Genomic DNA, 21,509 nt, shown 5'->3' with positions numbered 1-21,509 from the left:
CTAATAGAATGAAACTATTCAAAATGATGCGATTTCATCAAAAATCTATCAACAACAACAAGACAGGGAAATTGTTGCCAAAATCACATTTTTAAAGATGTAAGATGTGAGAAGTGTACTCGTAAAGCTTCATTTAAAAAAATTTTAAAAAACAAAATATTATAATTTTTTCAAAATTCGTTTTGTAAAAGCAGTCGCAAGGATAAAAGTTTAACGTGTCCAAAAATCAAAGAAAAATAAACTGTACATTTTTAAAAATAAACTTTTCTAGAAAAAATTCCGTTGAAAAGGTGTTAAGCTCACTTTGTTAAATAAATTCGTATCTAATTGATTTATTGAAACACGAAATTTATTTTAAGTTTGTAAAATAGCTAAGTGCCTGCGTTTCATGACGATGTGAAAATGGAGTGTGTAGAGTAAAATCTCGCTTTCCTATAGCCCATTATGTCTCAAAGTGACGTGATTTCGTCACAAAACATAAAATAAAAAAAATTCTAATTCAAATTTGGAAAAAATCGCTTCCAGGTGCACTGACTCTTGTCTAGATGCACTTAGGTAGCAAATTTCGTAGCCGTGGGTCTATTAGCTTACGCGCTGCATGAACGAAAGACACACACAGACAGACTCTTTCTTTTATTATACGAGGCGTATTCGGAAACCGTACCGTTTTAAAAGTACCGTTTTGAAAAAAAAAAAAAAAAAAAAAAAAAAAAAAAAAAAAAAAAAAAGTAAAACAATTTTTTCGAATCGAATTTTATTTTTACATGACAATACATGTCTTAAACTATTTTTCAACATAGTTTCCGCCAATGATGAAACACTTGCCATAGCAGGTGACCAGTTTTTGTATACCATCGTCAAAGAAACTTCCCAACAGTTTCGATAACGACGACTCCACAGCATTTTTCGTGTCATCATCAGATCCAAAGCGCTTGCCACCAAGCTCACGCTTCATGTGCAGGAACAAGTGATAGTCGGCGGGTGATTGAACTGCTCCCAATGAAACTGTCGAATTAACGATTGAGCGACACCAGCAGTATGGAGCCGAGCATTGTCATGGAGTAACACAATTCCTTTAATGAGCATTTCTCTTCGTTTGTTTTGAATGGCACGCTTTAGTTTTGTTAAAGTCTCACAATATCGTGCCGCATTAATGGTTTCACCTCTGGGAAGAAATTCACTTTGAACTTTTATTTTTTCGGAGAATGAGTGTGTCTCCACTCCATCAATTGTTGTTTCGATTCTGGTGTGAAATGACACACCCAAGTTTCATCACCTGTCACAATTTGGTTAAAAAAGTTTTCTCCCTCATCACTGTACCGCGTGAGAAATGTCAGGGCACTGCCAAGCCGCTTTGTTTTGTGAAGATCAGTGAGCATTTTTGGAACCCATCGGGAACACAGTTTGCGATAATTCAAGCGGTCAGACGCAATTTTGAACAAAACAGTACATGAAATTTGTGGAAATGCCTCTGAAAGAGTTGTCATTGTGAAGCGTCTGTTCTCATGAATTGCTTCATCAACTTTCCTTACCAAATCATCGGTGAGAACAGAAGGCCGACCACTCCGAGCTTCGGTGTGGACATTTATTCGACCTGCATTAAACATTCTTACCCACTTTCTCACCATTCCATCACTTATCTCATATTCAACGGAAACTTCTGTCACCTGACGATAAATTTCGGCCGGTTTAACATTCCTGGCGTTCAAAAATTTAATCACGGCACGAATCTCACAGTCAGCGGGAGAACTAATTGTCTTAAACATTTTGAATGTGCAGAGCAAACTGAAAACACAACATAGAGCAACCAAAATGGCGACAATTGAAAGTCAGTGAAAAAGAAAGACTAGTGCGCATGTGCGGGATGCCTACCATAGCGCTGCGACGGCGCTAGAATGAAACGGTACTTAGTTTCCGAATACGCTACGTATGTAGAGATTTATGCCATCTTAATGCTACTTTTTTGTTTAGTTTTAAATTTTACATAAGCAATTTTTTTCCAATTAGATTTTTCTTAGTTTCAAATTTTTTAAAAAAATTCAACATTAGAAAAGTTGCAATTTGAAATTTCTTCATGCCATTTTATTCAATTCCATGTATTTTTCAGAAGCAACAAATTCTACACACATAGATTATTTTAAAATTAAATCTAACTAAAATACAATTTATATTACTGACAAAGTATGATACCCTGCACTCTACTGATTACCCAAGCATTTTATAGAATGCTGGAAATTGGATGGCAATGTAAAAAACAATTAAACATTTCAAACATTGCCTACGCATTCTATAGAAAGCCAAATGACAAACTGAAAAAGTATGAAATACAATTCTGTTTTGTTTTGAATAACTGAAACTACCTACCACCAGTTAATAAATGATGTAAAAAAGGTCAAAATGATTACAAAGATGGAAACATGGTGCTACTGGTTGCTAAATCACAAGGATGTTATATTTGTGGAAAACAAAAGTAAATTTATTTACCCTGTTAAAGTATGCATCAGTACTATACAGTTTTATGTCATGGATACTGAGTTATTTCACATACTTCACAAAACTCATTTAGCTACTGGACGTGAAGGATGTGGCAGAATGTTAAAAGAACTTTCAACCAAATACAAAAATTTTACACGGAATAATATTGAACTGTTATCCATCTTTGTGAGCCCTGGGAGAAAAAACAAAAAGGTATTAAAAAGGGGCATTGTTATGAAACCTATGATTTTTTTCTGAATTATTTCCTGTTGTCAGGTAAATCTTATTAATTTTCAGTCTCAGCTAGACAGAGTATACAAATTTATTATGGTATACCAAGACCATCTCAGTAATTTTTTTAACATATTTTAAACAAACATTTTTAATGGCAGTCTTCCATTACTTTTTCAAAATAACATCTGAGATATGAATGTCTTTTAAATAATAGCCTTGTCATGACTTTTTTCATACTTTTCCGGTAACATATATATGTCTTCTAATCAAACAAATATAGTATATAAATAATATCCTCCATTAGCAAGTGAGTCTTTTTAGCTGTATATATTTCCTCTACAGAAATGCAATGTGTAACCCTGTGGCATGTAAACAATCTATTATGTGCCTATTAAAATTTATGTTACAAATTTATATTTTTAATATTTTTGGATGTTTACTTTGTAACAAGTTGTCATGCAAGTTGATAAACTCATTGATCTCTCAGCTATCTCATCACTGAAAACATCGGCCACAGTGCATCACACATAGTAGACAGATAATGCAAAGAGGAGAACGACATATACAAACAAGCCTTATGCAATATTTGAATGCGTAATCTGGAGTTCCACTAGCTGTTAGCCTTTCCTAACTACTTCCATCCAGGATGACTATATAATATAGATTGTTGCTTTTCATACAACTGCAAAAATCTTGAATATTCTAAATTGTTTTTTAATTTTGCATACCAGTGAATAATGGCCACATTTTGATCTACTCGAAGAAACATTAAGATTTTCTGTAATAGCTGACATCAAGTGGATTTCATTGTAAAATAATGAATTTTTTCAGTCAAATCAATAAGTAACTGATAACTCACAAACACATATTAAAATGTAAGTGTATCATTCCTTCATTAGTGAACAGAAAAACGTTTAGCTCACAGATGTTAAAATGAAACTACTACATTATAAAATACCCTATACTTTGAAAAAACCTAGTTCTCAAACTATTTCATCTTATTTAACCACTTTATTAGCATTCTAGAGAATCACAACATCCTCTAAGATACGTTTTTACTAGGCTTCAGAATTAATAAAAGCAGCAGATGGAAATGATAATATTTTAATGTATAATTAACATTCATACTTACTGAAAAATTAATTACATTAGGTAATTAATTAATGACTTGCAAACCTATTATGAGGTTAACTTTAGCTAACAAAATATCACAAACCTGATATGAGATGTCGTACAAGTCTCACACAAATTTCTCTCCCACTCGGTTGGTCATTGTGCACAGCACCAATAATAGCAACTTGAGGTTTGTCTTTGGCTTTTTGTACCTTGAAGGAAAATTACAAAATTTTAAAAAATTAAAAATTTGTCAATAAAACATACTGCAGGAAAGCATCAAAAATAGAAATGATAAAAAAAAAAAAAAAAAAAAAATCTTTAGCAGAAACTTTTAAAACATTCATATAAAATCAAATCTCAAATTTTCTATTTCTGTGAAAGTCACAATTAATATACAATTTGCATTTCAAATGCAATAAAATGATAATTTTCCTTGCAACTACTAAGAAATTTAAATAAACATATATCAAGCAAATGGAGTTTAAAAATAGCATTTACAGCTGTGCTCTAACTTCCAATAATCTAGACTTCTTTCGTGTAAACACAACCTTTATATTTGATGTATAATCTGTCTTTTTCAAGCTACTTCTTCATTTATTAAAAAGTAAATTGTTGCTCACTTAACTGGACTTCAAAAGCATTTAGCCGAGTTTAAATATTATTGACAAACTTTATCATACAGTTTAGAGCCTCATTCAAATAAGAGCTTCTGCTCTCCAAAATAATCCAGAATGTTTATACCAGTTTTGAATACAAGATGTGGGAGAAATTGCAACATGCAAAGAGATATTAGAATTCTTGTGGAATAATCTGCAATTTCTATGCACATGAATACCTAAAGATGATACAAATAAATTACGTGAAACAAAATGAAGGCAACAGTTAACAGCTATCAACAAACTCAAAATTACATTGAAAAACAGTCCTGTTTTAAAGTAGCTACACTCTGTCTCATCTCTATTCTATATCTGTTCAATATTTAGACTCATTCTATATATTATTTAGTTTTCATACATTTTTTCTCGCTTTCAGCAAAGCTCTTTTGTAGGATCTGTGCAGTGGTTGCCTGTCCTTGGAAATTAATAGTTTACTAGAACTTCTCCAACAGAAAAGGAACACTAAATGGTTTCTAATAATGGCTGTTGGAAAAAACTTCATCCTGTTAGGTATCGAGATGAATTTTACTATCCATTTCAAACGTCTGTTCCAGCAGATCTGGAAAAAAAAAAAACTTTCTTGGGATGAAGCTGTACCTCCTGATATAAACGAGAAGTGGATGCGGTAGTGTAAAGAAGTTTTGAAACTTAAAAAGTTATGGGTTCCTATATATATATATATATACACTTGGTTCTTTTATTGATCAACATGCAGAATTGGAAATTCATACATTTTCGGATGCTAGCACTATGGCTTATGAAGCAGTTGCTTACGTTAAGTTAAAAGTTGAGAAAGAAATATTAATCAATCCTGAAACTTCAAAATCAAGAGTGGCTCCTTTAAACAAGATTACCAAGACTTGAGCTCATGGGTGCTTTACTTGCAAGATTAGCCAATTATTAAAGCCAATTATCGACAAAAAACAAATATAGAGAAATTTTTTTTGAGTTGTCATCTTATACTGGATTCAGAGCCCAAGTAAAAAATGGGAACAATTTGAATCAAACCGTGTGAAAGAGATACAAAGCTTGACAATTGAGGCTACGTGGCATCACTGTCATAGCAAAGATAACCCACCTGATTTGCTTACCATGGTGTGAGCATTGATCCTCTTATACATATTTAATTATATTATAACTTGGTGGACTGCACCTGCTTTCCTAAAGGATTTTATTCCTGAATCTCTAGAACCTAGTATCACAGAAAAGGAGTATTATAATGAACTAAAAAAAAGACTGTGATAATATTGACTCTGAAACTTTTTAGTACAATAAAGCATTTTAACTCTTTTAATTGTATTTTTATGCATATTTTACATGTTTTAAGTTTTCTTTTCAGATTCATCTATAATGCAAGAAACCTTAGCTACAAAAAATCATGGTATGTAACAGATAAATTGGAGTAAGCAGAGATTTTCTTAATCAGACAAGAACAATCTTAACCCCTTCGTGCCGACTGTCACGTATACGTGCCAGCAACGAACACACTTATCTACCGGCCGACACGCAGGTGTGCCAGAGCATTGTTGCGTTTTCTACCGAATGTCACGTATTTGTGCCACTACCTTGGAACGTTTTTCAAACTATAATTTCTGCCACAAGATGGCACTGTATGTCCATATGGTTTTAGATACATGTAGATTAGACCTTCTACTCGAAATGAGAGAAGCATGACTCACATACACGTGTTTTTGATTATATAAACAAACGGGGAACTAAATGTTTCCGAATGGCGTGATTTATGACGTCTCTTTAAATCACACTTTATTCGCACGTGGTAGTTGTTTATTGTAAGTAGAAGTTTTATATGCGCTAGAGCGTTGAGTATTTCGGTTTACAGTTCAGTTTTTAGAAAATAATTAGATCTTGTTAGACGTGAATTCTTTCTGTTTTTACCGTTTCAATGTCGAAGCGTCCAAAATGTTTAACAGAGCATGAAATAGCAGAAATGATGCAAAATATTTCAGATACTGATTCTGAAATTCTGATATTGATTTTGAAAGATTAACTGAAAGACATTTTCCAAAACTTTGTTCAGAAGAGACTGATAAGAAAATGAGACGACGATGCTTCGTTTGTTCACATTCCCGGAAAAATCCTCCAAAACGGCAAATGAGTTATTACGAGTTCAAGGAATGTAACGTAGGACTGTGTGTAGATCCCTGTTTTAAAAATTTTCATACGAAAAGAGAATTTTAAGTAATATATTTAGTTTTCAGATGTATAATGTTAAAAGTCATAAAATGGTGAGTAATTAAAATAAAATGTGTAAAATGTGCATTTAAACAAGAAATAAGGTAATTAAAGTACATATATAAAAATATTTATAAAGCCGTTTAAATACTCTATAGAGCATTATTAAACAATGCATTGATACTTCGGAGATTTCATGGATTTAGGCTTAGTAGCAAAAAAGCCCCCGGCCCTGGAGAGATGCTCACGGAAGGCACGCGTTTTCGCTACCCGGCTTGAAGGGGTTCAGAATGTTTTGCAAGGGGTGAAAAAGTTTATCTAAGGATGAAACAGTAGCCCCCAATAGTAAACTAAAACGTTTAGCCCCTTTTACTGATAATCATTCTATTATTAGAGTTTCTGGTTGCCTGTAAAATTCCAATCTTGAGTTCTGTAAAAAACATCTTGTGGTGCTTCAACCAAAAAAAAAAACATATATCAGATCTAATTGTATTTTCACAAGAAATACTTTCATGTGGGACTACAAATTTTATTATATTTTGTGAAAGAGAAATATTGGCCCTTAAATGGGGAAAATATTTGTAGAAAAATTTGCCATCAATGTGTTGTTTGTTTTACGGCAATTCCTTCTACTTCAGCTCAACTAATGGGAAAACAGCCATCTGAGCGAGTTAATGAAACTTTTGCCTTTAATGATACAGGCAACAATTTTTTGTGGATCCTCTCTTACAAAAAAAAAAAAAAAAAAAAAAGTGTAAAGGTGTATTCAACAAGGTTTCCGTAGCTATATTTGTTTGCCTTGCAACCTGTGCAATTTATTTGGAAGTTTTAACAGATCTAATGACACAAACTTTCATTTCTTGTCTTAAAAGTTCCCCCCCCCTTTGAAGAGGTAAAACTAGAAAACTTTTTAAAGATAACACACATTCATTCATAGGTGCGACAGCAGAGTAGAGATTGTTTAACATGATTAATTCACCTTGATGAACTTCTTGCAAGATATTTATCTTCCAAAGGTGCTGACTGGAAGTTCATCCCTCTCAAGGTGTCCAATTTTGATGGTCTTTGGGAGGATGGTATTAAATAATTTAAATACGCTTTGAAACATGTCATGGGAAATACTAATTTAAGTACAGAGGAGTTTTTAACAATTGTTATATGAACTGAAAAGTATTTGAATTCATGCCCCATTTCTCCTATGTCTTCCAATCCTAATGATTATACACTTTTGTTTCCCGGACACTTCTTGATTGGTAGAGAAATCATGTCTATACCTGAGCCTAAGTTAACATGTATACCCCAAAACAAACTTTCACAGTGGCAAAAAATAACTAATTAAGTTGCTATTGTATATTGCTAATTATGTTCAAAATACACTCACTTCCAAAAGTTAAGCACGGAGATGTAAAATGCAAAAAAATCAACAAATACTCCTTTAATTGACACAAAATTCGGCAGGAAAGTAGCATATATATTTATGCATAAAACAAAATCAATAATTATATACAGAAATGAAAACAATATTAAATTTTTGTAAGTTATCAGATAATGACATACTGGACACTTAAACAGAATTATGTATAAAATGAAAATAAACAGCATAAAATGAAAAAAAGGACATTAATAGGGTATGTGATCCCCCCCATCTGTATACAAAGTTTAAACCTTGTGACCATGTTTTCAATTAGGTGGTCAACCACTGCAGAATTAAGCAATCGCCATTCTTCTTGTGGACCAGTTTCCAACTCAATAACAGTGGCTGGAGGTGGGAAACGTGAAGATACAGCACGGCCAAGAGCATCCCAAAGATTTTCAATGGGATTAAGGTCGGGCGAATATGCTGGCCACGCCATACGTGCAATCCCTTCACTTTCCAGGTAGTCATCGATGATGTCAGCTCTATGGTGACGTGCCTTATCGTCCATTAAAACAAAAGTAGGGCCAAGTGCTGCAGCTTACAATCTCACAATGGGTTATAGAACTTCATCTCAATACCGGACAGCCATCAAAGAACCCCATTTAAAGATCTGCAGGTCGTGCAGTATCCTAATGAAATCCCTGCCCAAACAACCATAATGCTTCCGCCTCGGAATGCATGATGTTTGGTGATGTTTTGGGACTGATTGTGTGTTCATTGTTTACACCATATCCTTATATGCTTGTCATCTGGCTCTAGAGCAAATCTTGACTCATCAGTAAACATGACATTGCTCCAGTCAGACACATTCCAATTGACATGTTCCCAGCATCACTGTAATCGTGCTCCTCTTGATTGGGTGGATAGAGGAACACAAACTCCAGGTACTCGGGCATACAGTCCACTCATATGTAATCTTCAGCGTACAGTAGCTGCAGATATTGCCTAACCAATCGATGCTGTAACTATAGATGTCACACGTGTGGAGGTCACTCTGCGATTTCGCTTGGCTACAATAGCAATATATCAAACTTCCGCGGGGGTTATAACCCTTGGGCCACCGGCTACAGGCGTTCGGACAACTGTCTGTGTGGTTTAGAATTGTTTCCATAAACGTGAAATTACAGAATGATGAACGCCGAAGAAAAGAGCAACATCTGTGATTGATTGTTCTGCTTCAATGCGCTCAACAGCACGCCAATCAATGCTCAGAATCTTCAATTCGTCTTCTGGAAGTCATAGAAACACGTATGTCTTGAAAACAAATTGTATGAAAGTTTTAAACACCTTCTATTTTAAACACCGCCGTTTCCGCCGGCAATTTTAATCTCCACCACAACAATGCGTTTGCTAACACGTCGTGCGTCGCCGCCGAAGTTTTGGTCAAGTTCAACGTGACAACACTGCCGCAACCACCCTACAGCCCCAACTTGGCTCCAAGTGATGTTTTCCTCTTCCCTCGAATCAAGACAGGCCTAAAAGGGAAGTAATTTGACTCTATCAGCGCCATCCAGCAGGCTTCGACGACAGCCCTTGAGAGCATGACGCCTGAGGCCGTCCAGAAGGGGTACGAAGAGTGGAAGATGAGCTGGCAACACTGTGTTGATGCAGAAGGATCATAGTTTGAAGAATTTTAGTAAGCTATACTTAAACGTCCAACAATTTCTAGTTCTGAGGTAAGTCTTGAAACTTTTGAATCACACCCTGTATATAACAATAACCAGGTTTAATAACCGTGATTAACGAAACAGATTTCATAACTCTGGCTGCTTACATGCATTCATATTATGAAAAACAAAGTTTTAAATTAGAATTACAAATACTCATGAAGAACTCAATTTAAACAATTGTTCCATACATATTAAAAATGGTAACAATGTAAAAAAAAAAGCAGCTAACAAATTCAATTCTAATCTGATCACAGTTTACATTTCCTTATAGAACTAATAATAAAACTTTTTTAAAAAGCTTTTAGATTTTATATTATGCCCAAAAGGGCATTTTTTTAACATTTTGTGTGCTACCTTTATTTATTAAATATAATGTTCTTTGCACTTAAACCACATAGTGATAACACAAAATATTTAAAACAGCAGATCTTTAGAATATCCAATACACAGTCACGAACACTGAAGATAAAATCTATACAGTGTTACCATTGCTCCCTTTGAAGTCATTGAGTTTGTTAATCAAAAATTTGTTAAAGTTTTACAGAATTTGAAATAGATATTAAAACAAACACGAAATTAAAAATTCGGCTTAAAAGTACAGTACAAAGTCTGAAATCCGGACTCATCGGGACTTCAGCAATTCCTGATTTGGTATTTTTCCGGATATTAGATAATCAATTTAAATCAAAGATGGCACGCAGAAATTATACAATTAAAAATATGAAATCGTAATTTATGAAATAAAGAACAATTATGATCTAAAGAATATCAAAATTAAAAAAAAAAGCTTAATATTTATTTGTTTACTTTATTAAACATTTCTTTCAATGTAAGTTGTTTAAGTTGCTTCCACAAAAAATTCAAAAAAGTTCCTTTTTCATTTTTCTTGTCTCATACACAGTTGACTTTTCAATGCCGTACTCCTTGCATAATTTTGAGACAGATATGCCTTTATCCATTTTTTGCAACAATTCCACTTTTTGTTTAATGGCCATCGAAAGATGGTTTCGCTTTGCAGATCCTTTGGCAGCTCCAGAATTGTAAACTTTTTTTAACATAATCGAAAGTTCAAGCTTAGTTTTTATAAAATTGCCGTAATAATAACAGTCTGCAAAAATTAATAAGCTGGATCAAATTAGAGGATGAGGAAGCAGCACAGTCTGCTACATTAATCGAAATGACTTAGAATAAGTAAAGATAATTTAAGCCTACCTTAAAATAGCATTTGTTATACATTATTGGCTGTGTATCACTAGATTGGCGATGAAAGCCAAGTTGCTTCGCTAAATTTTGTCTTGCTCCTATTGTGTACTGAATTAAGTCTGAACTGTATTTATTAGTTATTTACTATACCTACGTTTATTTCTTGCACTTGCTTAAAACTTATCTGAGTCCTGAATAAATAAACTCCCACATATACTTAATGCTTTATCTAGGGTCGGCGCTCGATACCGTCTGGTGCAGTCTGGGTCCTAAATTCTGCTATAAAGTGCTTCCTATGTTCTCAATTTTCACCACGCCTAAACTTTAGATCCCAGTAATTTTGCTAAATCATAAAAAACTTCTCATCCCTTAATTTTGCCGCTCGGTGCTTCCCAGGGTTCAAAAAATTTCGTCTGCCCTAAATTCTGCTGTCCGCTGCCGACATATTCTGCTGCTGCTTCTGGCGGCTCTAAATTCTGCCGTCTTCTTCTTCTATATCGTGAATAACATATCAATTATTCTTAATTAAATAGCACTAAATGTAATCTTTTGGTCTATGAGTTTCATTAACAAAATCTATTTTTAGCATATGAAAGGAAGTTTTTGTTGAATTTTTCCTTGTCAGCATTTCTTAGAGCATTTAAAAATCTATAATCATCGCCAACCATTAGCATAAAAGGTTGCCATACTCTTGTTATTCAATTACTAATATAAAAAAAAAAAAAAAAAAACATGCAGTAATGAAAGCAAAATATAATAAATAATGGCTCGCCAGGTCGGCGTCAGGGATATAAAATAGGTGAATATTTCGGTTTGAGATGTACGCCAAGTAGATACTCAGCTACGGAGCCAAATTATTAATCTCACAAATTTGTTTGGCTTTGAGATCTGGATTTTAGATCATTCCGGATAATGGAGTCTGGATTTTGGACTTTATACTGTACCCATGTTATTTAAAAATTGATGGCTCAAGGTACCATTGTTTTTTCCCAATGCGAGAAACATTCATGCAAATTCTTCCTTATTTAGTTTCTTTAAATATAATAATATGTGGCGATAATATGTGGTATCAGTTTGAAAAGTAAACCAATGCAGAAAGTGAAACGACACAAAACGCTCTTTTGAGACTAATAGCTCTTTGAGTCTAATGCCTCTGTGAGCTAATAATATGCATTATATAATTTTAAAACTTATATAATAATATTAAATACAACTTCAAAATTTTCAAAATCCTATCTTGTTTAAAACAAGCTCAGTTAAAAATAAAACTTAATATTATTAAGAAGACTGTCACTGAAATTCATGTTTTATAATCAATTTTTTAGATGAAATATAAAGAACTAATTACCAATTTAAGCATAAATAACTTAATAATATTATCCATTCACTACAAAACACAAAGTAATAATTAAAAATGTTATGAAAATTTACTTATTATTACTTATTATTACTGTTGAGATTACTATTATTATTTTACTTATTATTGTTGAGAGAAAAAGAAACGGTACTTTCTGATTATCCACATGCCAACTGAAAAATCACGGGAAAGTCTTCTTTATACAAAATGTTAGTTATGTGGTAACCCACATAGTCACCAAAACATATTTATGTAACAACCCAGGTATGCATATAGCACATGTCTGTTATGGCTGGTGCACAATGCTGCACTGTTATTTCGAAAATGACTATCCTTTTTCGCAGATTCACTTGGCAAAAAATTAGTTAGCAACGAGTCTGCAGATTCTCTCCAAAATCATCAACAAGTTCACGACATTTTGCCTGAGATGCGACAATTAGAACTTACATTAATTAAGAGCACACACATTTTTTTAAATGAACTCTTTTAAAATTAGCAATTTAATAGACAGTAGCTACTTTTGATGTTATTTTTAAGTTTATATTTATTGTGTAATGTTAAAACTTTCATTAAAATATGGAAAATATTGTGCTAATTTATAAATGAAACTATTCACAGATTTTTAATATTTTTTTTTGGGGGGGGGAGAGACTGTGGATAATCAGAAAGTACCAAAGAAAGTTTCCTTTTCTTATGGAAAGCATCAAGTGCAGATTACGGTTTACTGAAGTGCCTGTCAATTGACTGCTAATTCTTTTGCCATATTCTAAGTTGAGCAGCTAAATATGTCAGCCACAACATGTAAATCTTAGGAATTTTCATTGGTTTCACAGCATATCTTTGCCTTGGTCAACCAATGACCAGACTGAACTGTAAATGGATGGCTTAACTGATGATTATTCAAAGTACTTTGTTCTGAACACTTTCCACTTTCATTTATTTATCTGTATGATCTTACATGCAGTAACTTATAACTCAGCTTCATATTCAATAGCAGATCTGATTTAGGTTTAAAAGATGGTGCCAAACAAGTAAATTGTCAGTGTACCACTCTATTATCTATGCTCATAATTTTCTGAAACAAATCGCTGATAATATATTGTATAGGTCAGTGCAGACAATTCTGTCATCAGAATTTAAAATGCAGCCTATTGGTGATAGTTCTGCTTCCCAACTGCTGATCACTACACAAAAAAAGAACATTATGTCATAATGTACCAAGATCACTGTAAACGTGTTGTACATAACTTATCCTTCATGTCCATAAGCATCAATGTCCATGGCAATGAAATTCAGCATAAAACACAAAACAATATGGACTCACTTATACAGAATGTCTGGAGCTATATTCTAGAGAGGCAGAAATGCTGGAATGAGTGTAGTGCCATGCAAGGTGTATATTCAAAGAAGACAGTATTCAAACATAGATAAGTAGTATTTTTTTTGTCAACAACACTCGGTTAGAAACTTTTTGATAAATTCTTGGCATTACTAAAGAGAAGAATGTACAATTCTCATTAGTGGGTGGAGAGGAGAGATGTAGTTTGATAAATTTGTTTTAGCTATGAATTTAGTAAAATACATCATAATTACAAAATACAGATTAGAATAACTGGTTTCTTTTTTAAATAGATAATTTTTATTTATTGCTTACTATTTAGAACATTTACTTTTTATTATCAAAGAGAACAGATCTGTACCTTTTTTTTTTTTTTTTTTTTTTTGTTGGTTATGAACATTTTGTAAAAAGTTTATGACTTCCCTGACCATTTGCCTGATTGTCCAGGTGAGTAGAAATCTTAATATGCACTCCAATAATTCTTCAAATAATAATCAAGTACCCCTATAACTCTTTAATATATATATATATATATATATATATATATATATATGTATAATTTAGAAGAATCTCAAATTTATAAATACTTACCTCAGACGATATTATGACAAAATTAAGAGCTTTAAGACCATCCTTGCCAAAATTAGCCATTGGGGCTATTAGATCAGGGTTCTCATTGGCTAACTGCAATAATTCATTATGCAATTCAAAGTTGTTCAAATATCTGCCCTCAATATTTTCTAGAATTCCAAAATCTTCTTTTTGGGACCATTCAATGAAGGAATTATCCAGAGTGAAATTAATAGTAACATATCCTTCTTCTGGGACATCCACTTTTTTAGTGCTCTGAGAAAATCTAAAGAATTAGATTTAAAATAAAATTCATTAAAAATATGATATTTAAGATACAATAACACACTGAAAAAATATTAATTTAGAAGTCAAACAACAAAAAACAGCATTGCTGTGAAATTTGAAAATATAACGCTGATTTTTGTTGTTTGACTTCTAAATCAATGATATTTTTTATTAAAAATTTATGTGAAAAAGATTTTGCAGGATATGTGAAATAACACAACTGAAAACATATTAGTATTTTTAATTTTGGCATTTTTTTGCATGGCTAACAGACCCAACAAATGTTTATTTATTATAATGGAAATCATCATTCATAATAAAGGAATTAGTAACTACAGCACAGCATTCAAGAGGGAGAGCCTTATGATTCTAGACTTCAAAAAGAAACTAGATCATAATTTTATCACACATGGGAATTTCCTAAAACCAATGAAAATTATTAAATTTTTTAACCTGCTAGCTGGATACATTCCATTAGCTTTAGTATTAATAATATTCTCAGTTGCAATACTTTATTATGAAATACTATATTTAAGTATTATTTACTTCCTTGATTTACCTTTTAAATTATTTCATGGTACACTTTTCTAGCTTACAAGGTTATAAATATTAATCTTAAGATTATTAAAATAAACTTGAAATTTTTTGAGTGTATTCTTTTAATATTATTTTAGTTATATTCCTTTTAATGCTATTTTTAGGTTCCTATTACAACATAAAAAATTAATAATTGAGGAAAAAATGAATACAAATATCATCATCATTATGTAACAAAATTCACATCAAAATTTTACTATAGCTAATAACTGAAAAAGAAAGCTATTACAAAACAAGATTCATAATGGACTTTTAATATAAAGTTTTTCACAATTATGCAATGCCTTGGATAAATATTTCTGAATTTCTGTTCTTTTCAATAAAGAAAATTCATAATAAATCTATTTTCTTGTATTTTATTCATGTTACATACAAAACACTTTTATTAGATAAAAAACCAATTACCTGTTTTTGTCTCATGTTATTTCATATACACTGGTTCTTGATCATGCTAATAAGATACACAATACTCATATTTATATATGATTTATATATGATTTTTTATGAAAAATATGAAGCAGGAAAATTGGATATTAATTCAATTTTGCTTTCAAAGTTCTGTTTCCACAAAGCTGATTAGTTTTTCTTTTAACCATTTTATTCAGTACTAAGCCTCTTCTTCCAAACTATACACTCAGTGAACTCATTTAAACTTGAACTGCTTTGTTAACATCAAATTAAAGAAACAGAAAAAGTAAAACAACCTCCTTTGAGCTTAAAAAATCCTCATAATGAAAATATCAGTAATTTCAATATGCAATATCTTCAGGAATTCTTCACTGCTGCATACCACCCAGTGGCGTAGCTAGGGTGGAGCAAGGGAGGACATCTGTCCACGGGTGCAGCATTCAGGGGGCGCCAAATTTATGTTGCGAAATTTTAGAATGAAATGTTTCCCATTCTTGGCACACAGAAAGGGGCAAAAAATCTTCAGCTGTCCCTGGGGCTAAGAACCCTAGGTATGCCTCTGATACCACCAATTTGTGGCCAAAGAGAGCAGACTAGCTGAACCCTATTAGTTTGACCAGGTTACAAATTCTGGAAAAAGTGCTCGCTATATGGGCACTTCCATCGTTTCCCTCATGAGCAATATAAATTTGAAAAAGTTTCTCTTATTAAGTTCTTCTTAAAGGCATCCCTCCTCTTAGGCATATAGCCCTATCTTTGCTATACTATAATAAATCCAATCCAATCTATTTTACTGCATCATATAAGGCAACATTTCATAGGTGATATGAAAATTAAACCAAGAACTTACTAGCACCCTCTTTCACAGAAGTAAAAGATGTTATGTAATTAAACATATTTATAAAATTTTCTTTTAAATATTTTATATAATTTCATTCATCATGTCATAAATCACAATTATTTTCCAAACAGCTTTCTTGAACAATGTTATTTTACTAAAATTATGTGATAGAATGTCTTAATATTCTTTGTTCATAATTTAAACTATATTTTTTGAATTAAATCAAAACATTTCACACCATTATCTGTACTAGACCAAAATTACAAGAAGTAATTAGAAGGATTTCATAATATACTTACCCAGCAGCCTTAACAGTTATAACATATTTTCCAGGACTTAGAAGTCTCCAATAATCACCATACTGTGCAGAAATGACATCATGATCTATGCCACTAACATGTACAGTTGCATTTGAAATACCATTTCCATTGTTATCTGTTATGAAACCGTGTACTCCTGTGTGAACCTAAAAATACAGGTTTTGATAAAATTATGATTTTCATATACACAGGTTTCTCAAAGAAAAAATAAATAAATAAAACAGAAAGTTTTATAATTAAAATATGAAACAGTCCAAAACACAAATAAAGTACAGTAGGTGCCGTTTAATGTGATCATGTCTGTCCATGCTACTTTGATAATATTAACTGAATGATAACAAGAAATTATAAAAAAAAATTCCTTCATAACAACAATGGAATTTAACTAATTTAAATAATTTTAATATAAATCTAATTAGAAACATATTAATAGGCAGTTTCAAAGCATTTTAATTAGAGAATGCAAGTTTGTTTATAAACTGTTCATAATGCCTTTAATGCAAAAGTTCATTTATGAACTGTTCATAACATATTTGGAAATTATTTGACCAATGCTGTACCCTAAATTTAATACTTGGATGGCATTCCTCATTTGAAGAGAACTTGCCACCACAAAATTTAAAATTCGCCAAAAAAGCAGTCTTAGTTTGGCATAGACATTTTTAGGGTTCAGACATATTTTGTGCCCCTGAAAAAGTGGCACTTGCATCTGGTCCTCTAAAAACTGATAGAGTTACTAAAAATCTACATATATATATATTGTGCCTAATCTTAAATGATTGACTAGAATCGAAACCAAGATGTTTCATGATTTAATCTCTTACTTGGTGATATGTCTTAACTTGGCAATTTTTATAATGCATATTAATATTATTTGGCAACTTTATTTCAGTTTATAAAATTTATTCTACAATATTTCAGTAACTTTCATATTAAAAGAATAATGAATCACAATAAGGTGACACTTTCGTGTACAAAAGGGCATGGCTTTGGCTATTCAATAACAATATCTGACTGATAACATTAACTATTAGCACATTAAGTGTCATCTTTAAAAGTATATCATTAGTTGCTAAATATAAAAGTAGATTAATATTTAAAATTTTAAATTGAGGAAAAGGGAACAAACATAGTATTTAACACCAATGCATAGAAAAATCTCATATTGCAATATATAGTTTAAGAAAAGAATCTTAATATTATATTACCTAATGTAAATTATGAAAACAAACATATTTTTAACATGAAAATGTTAGAAAACTACACACCATAATTGAAAAAAAAAAAAAAAAAAAAAAAAAAAAAAAAAAAAAGAAGCTTAACATTACATTAATTTAAGATTATCACTAAATCAGATTTTCAAGAAAAATTTGGCTATGAAACACTTTCATACTACCAGCAAAAATGTTAAAATGGAAAACAAACTTCCCATCTTTAACATTCTTAAACATTTTTTGCTACTGAAGAAGAGGGATCTATGCCTGATAGCCCCCAAAATCAATGTAATTTTATTCAAAACCTGTGCCAATTTAAGGCACCTTTTTGCTACTTAATTTTAAATGTTTGTACTAAATTTTTATATTAAAATCAGGTAAATGAAAAATTTACATGAAAATCAGATCTATTTGTTTCTTAAAAATAGAGTTTTAAGAAAATATAAAAACACTCACCTGTTCAATGAAGGCTATAAGAGCTTCTTTGTTTGCTTTCCAATAATCAGGAAGGTCCTTAGCATAAGGATATTTGAAGCAACCAAGCTCAATGGTTATTTCAAAACAATTACTATGCAAGTAGTTCCAGTCTTGCATGCCACCTAATAGAAGAAAAGGTAAAAGTTTTCAGGCGTAATTACCAACACTGATGGAATATCAAAAAAGCTCACAAACATAAAATAGTTGCTTGAACTGGCAACCAATATTTGAGTACACATTTTAATACATCTAAATTAATGTCAGACAACATAGATGTTAATGTCTATAACATTAGACAATCCATAAAACAAAGAATCCTTAGTGTCTTGTCACAGTCTTAATAGAGACGTTTCTTGTTGGCTTCCATCATGCAGTCAAGGATTCTTTGACTCTATCAATCAGAATTCTTGTTCTTCTCTGTAAAAACTCAGGTAAAAATAATGACAATATCAATTCTGCTGCATTTTGCAAAATTATAGTATTCACAGATGCTTAAAAAACTGCATTCCTTTTCAAAATTGTATGATTGACCATAGCCTTCAATATCAGGAAGGTATTTGTGTACTAAAAAAAAGAATTGAAGATACTGAAGTTCTGAACACAGATCAAAGCTACTGAATAATCAAAGGCATGAATCGTTTTGCTTATGGCCCCCCTCAGCTTAAACAGTAAAGCTCCCTGATGGTATTTTCCATAATCATGGCAAGTAGAAAATGAAAATTTTCAACAATTGCGATATTTTTCATGATACAATATCATGCGACAAGCAGTTTTTTTTTTTTAAAGATATATGTGCCAACTTGAAACAAAGTATGTTATATTGTTGTATGAACTGAAGAGTTTTTGAATTCACACCCCATTTCTCCTGTCTTCCAATTTTAATGATTATACAGTGTTTGTCCCCCAGACACTTCTTGATCGGTGGAGAAATCATGTCTGTACCTGAGCCTAACTTAACAGGTATCCCCCAAAACAAACTTTCACAGTGGCAAAAAATAACTAATTAAATTCAAAATACACTCACTTCCAAAAGTTAAGCACGAAGATTAAAATGCAAACAAATCAACAAATACTCCTTTGATTGACACAAAATTCGGCAGGAAAGTAGCATATATATTTATGCATAAAACAAAATCAATAATTATATACAGAAACGAAAATAATATTAAATTTTTGTAAGTTATCGGATAACGACATACTGGAGACTTAAACAGAATTATGTATAAAGTGAATATAAACCGCATAAAATGAAAAAAAAAGGACATTAATAGGGTATGTGATCCTCCCTCATCTGTATACAAAGTTTACACCTTGTGACTATGCTTTCAGTTAGGTAGTCAACCACTGGAGAATGAAGCAATCGCTCTTTTTTTTTTTTTTTTTTTTTTTTTTTTTTTGTAGAGCAGTTTCTAGCTCAATAAGAGTGTAAAGGTGTATTCAACAAGGTTTCTGTAGCCATATTTGTTTGCCTCGCAACCTGTGCAATTTATTTGGAAGTTTTAACAGATCTAATGACACAAACTTTCATTTCTTGTCTTAAAAGTTCCCCCCCCCCTTTGAAGAGGTAAAACTAGAAAACTTTTTAAAGATAACACACATTCATTCATAGGTGCGACAGCAGAGTAGAGATTGTTTAACATGATTAATTCACCTTGATGAACTTCTTGCAAGATATTTATCTTCCAAAGGTGCTGACTGGAAGTTCATCCCTCTCAAGGTGTCCAATTTTGATGGTCTTTGGGAGGATGGTATTAAATAATTTAAATACGCTTTGAAACATGTCATGGGAAATACTAATTTAAGTACAGAGGAGTTTTTAACAATTGTTATATGAACTGAAAAGTATTTGAATTCATGCCCCATTTCTCCTATGTCTTCCAATCCTAATGATTATACACTTTTGTCCCCCGGACACTTCTTGATTGGTAGAGAAATCATGTCTATACCTGAGCCTAAGTTAACATGTATACCCCAAAACAAACTTTCACAGTGGCAAAAAATAACTAATTAAGTTGCTATTGTATATTGCTAATTATGTTCAAAATACACTCACTTCCAAAAGTTAAGCACGGAGATGTAAAATGCAAAAAAATCAACAAATACTCCTTTGATTGACACAAAATTCGGCAGGAAAGTAGCATATATATTTATGCATAAAACAAAATCAATAATTATATACAGAAATGAAAACAATATTAAATTTTTGTAAGTTATCAGATAATGACATACTGGACACTTAAACAGAATTATGTATAAAATGAAAATAAACAGCATAAAATGAAAAAAAGGACATTAATAGGGTATGTGATCCCCCCCATCTGTATACAAAGTTTAAACCTTGTGACCATGTTTTCAATTAGGTGGTCAACCACTGCAGAATTAAGCAATCGCCATTCTTCTTGTGGACCAGTTTCCAACTCAATAACAGTGGCTGGAGGTGGGAAACGTGAAGATACAGCACGGCCAAGAGCATCCCAAAGATTTTCAATGGGATTAAGGTCGGGCGAATATGCTGGCCACGCCATACGTGCAATCCCTTCACTTTCCAGGTAGTCATCGATGATGTCAGCTCTATGGTGACGTGCCTTATCGTCCATTAAAACAAAAGTAGGGCCAAGTGCTGCAGCTTACAATCTCACAATGGGTTATAGAACTTCATCTCAATACCGGACAGCCGTCAAAGAACCCCATTTAAAGATCTGCAGGTCGTGCAGTATCCTAATGAAATCCCTGCCCAAACCATAATGCTTCCGCCTCGGAATGCATGATGTTTGGTGATGTTTTGGGACTGATTGTGTGTTCATTGTTTACACCATATCCTTATATGCTTGTCATCTGGCTCTAGAGCAAATCTTGACTCATCAGTAAACATGACATTGCCCTAGTCAGACACATTCCAATCGACATGTTCCCGGCACCACTGTAATCGTGCCCCTCTTGATTGGATGGATAGAGGAACACAAACTCGAGGTAACCGAGCGTACAGTCCAATTATATGTAATATTTGGCGTACAGTAGCTGCAGATATCGCCTTACCAATGGACGCTGTAACCATAGATGTCACACGTGTGGTGGTCGCTCTGCGATTTCTCTTGGCTACAATAGCAATATATTGATCTTCCGCGGGATTTGTA

General features: G+C 32.4%; 1 protein-coding gene across 4 annotated transcripts in view; it reads right to left on the bottom strand.

Annotated features, from left to right (window-relative positions):
• The window catches only part of LOC118184900 (carboxypeptidase D-like), a 150,516-nt gene that overhangs the window by 69,659 nt on the left and 59,348 nt on the right, over nt 1-21,509 (bottom strand). For all 4 annotated transcript variants that reach the window (XM_035354630.2, XM_085810472.1, XM_035354629.2 and 1 more), the window contains exons 8-11: nt 18,355-18,497; nt 16,664-16,830; nt 14,252-14,516; nt 3,926-4,034 (exon numbers count right to left, since the gene is read on the bottom strand). In XM_035354630.2, coding sequence (XP_035210521.1) covers nt 3,926-4,034; nt 14,252-14,516; nt 16,664-16,830; nt 18,355-18,497 — 684 coding nt within the window. The remainder of the gene's footprint in view (nt 1-3,925; nt 4,035-14,251; nt 14,517-16,663; nt 16,831-18,354; nt 18,498-21,509) is intronic.

Source organism: Stegodyphus dumicola, chromosome 2, assembly GCF_044657685.1.
Source record: "Stegodyphus dumicola isolate Sdum_Otavi_A_Nest chromosome 2, ASM4465768v1".
In the NCBI taxonomy this organism is placed as follows: Eukaryota; Metazoa; Arthropoda; class Arachnida; order Araneae; family Eresidae; genus Stegodyphus; species Stegodyphus dumicola.
The sequence above is the reverse complement of the archived record's forward strand: the minus strand, read 5'-3'. Positions and strand labels throughout refer to the sequence as shown.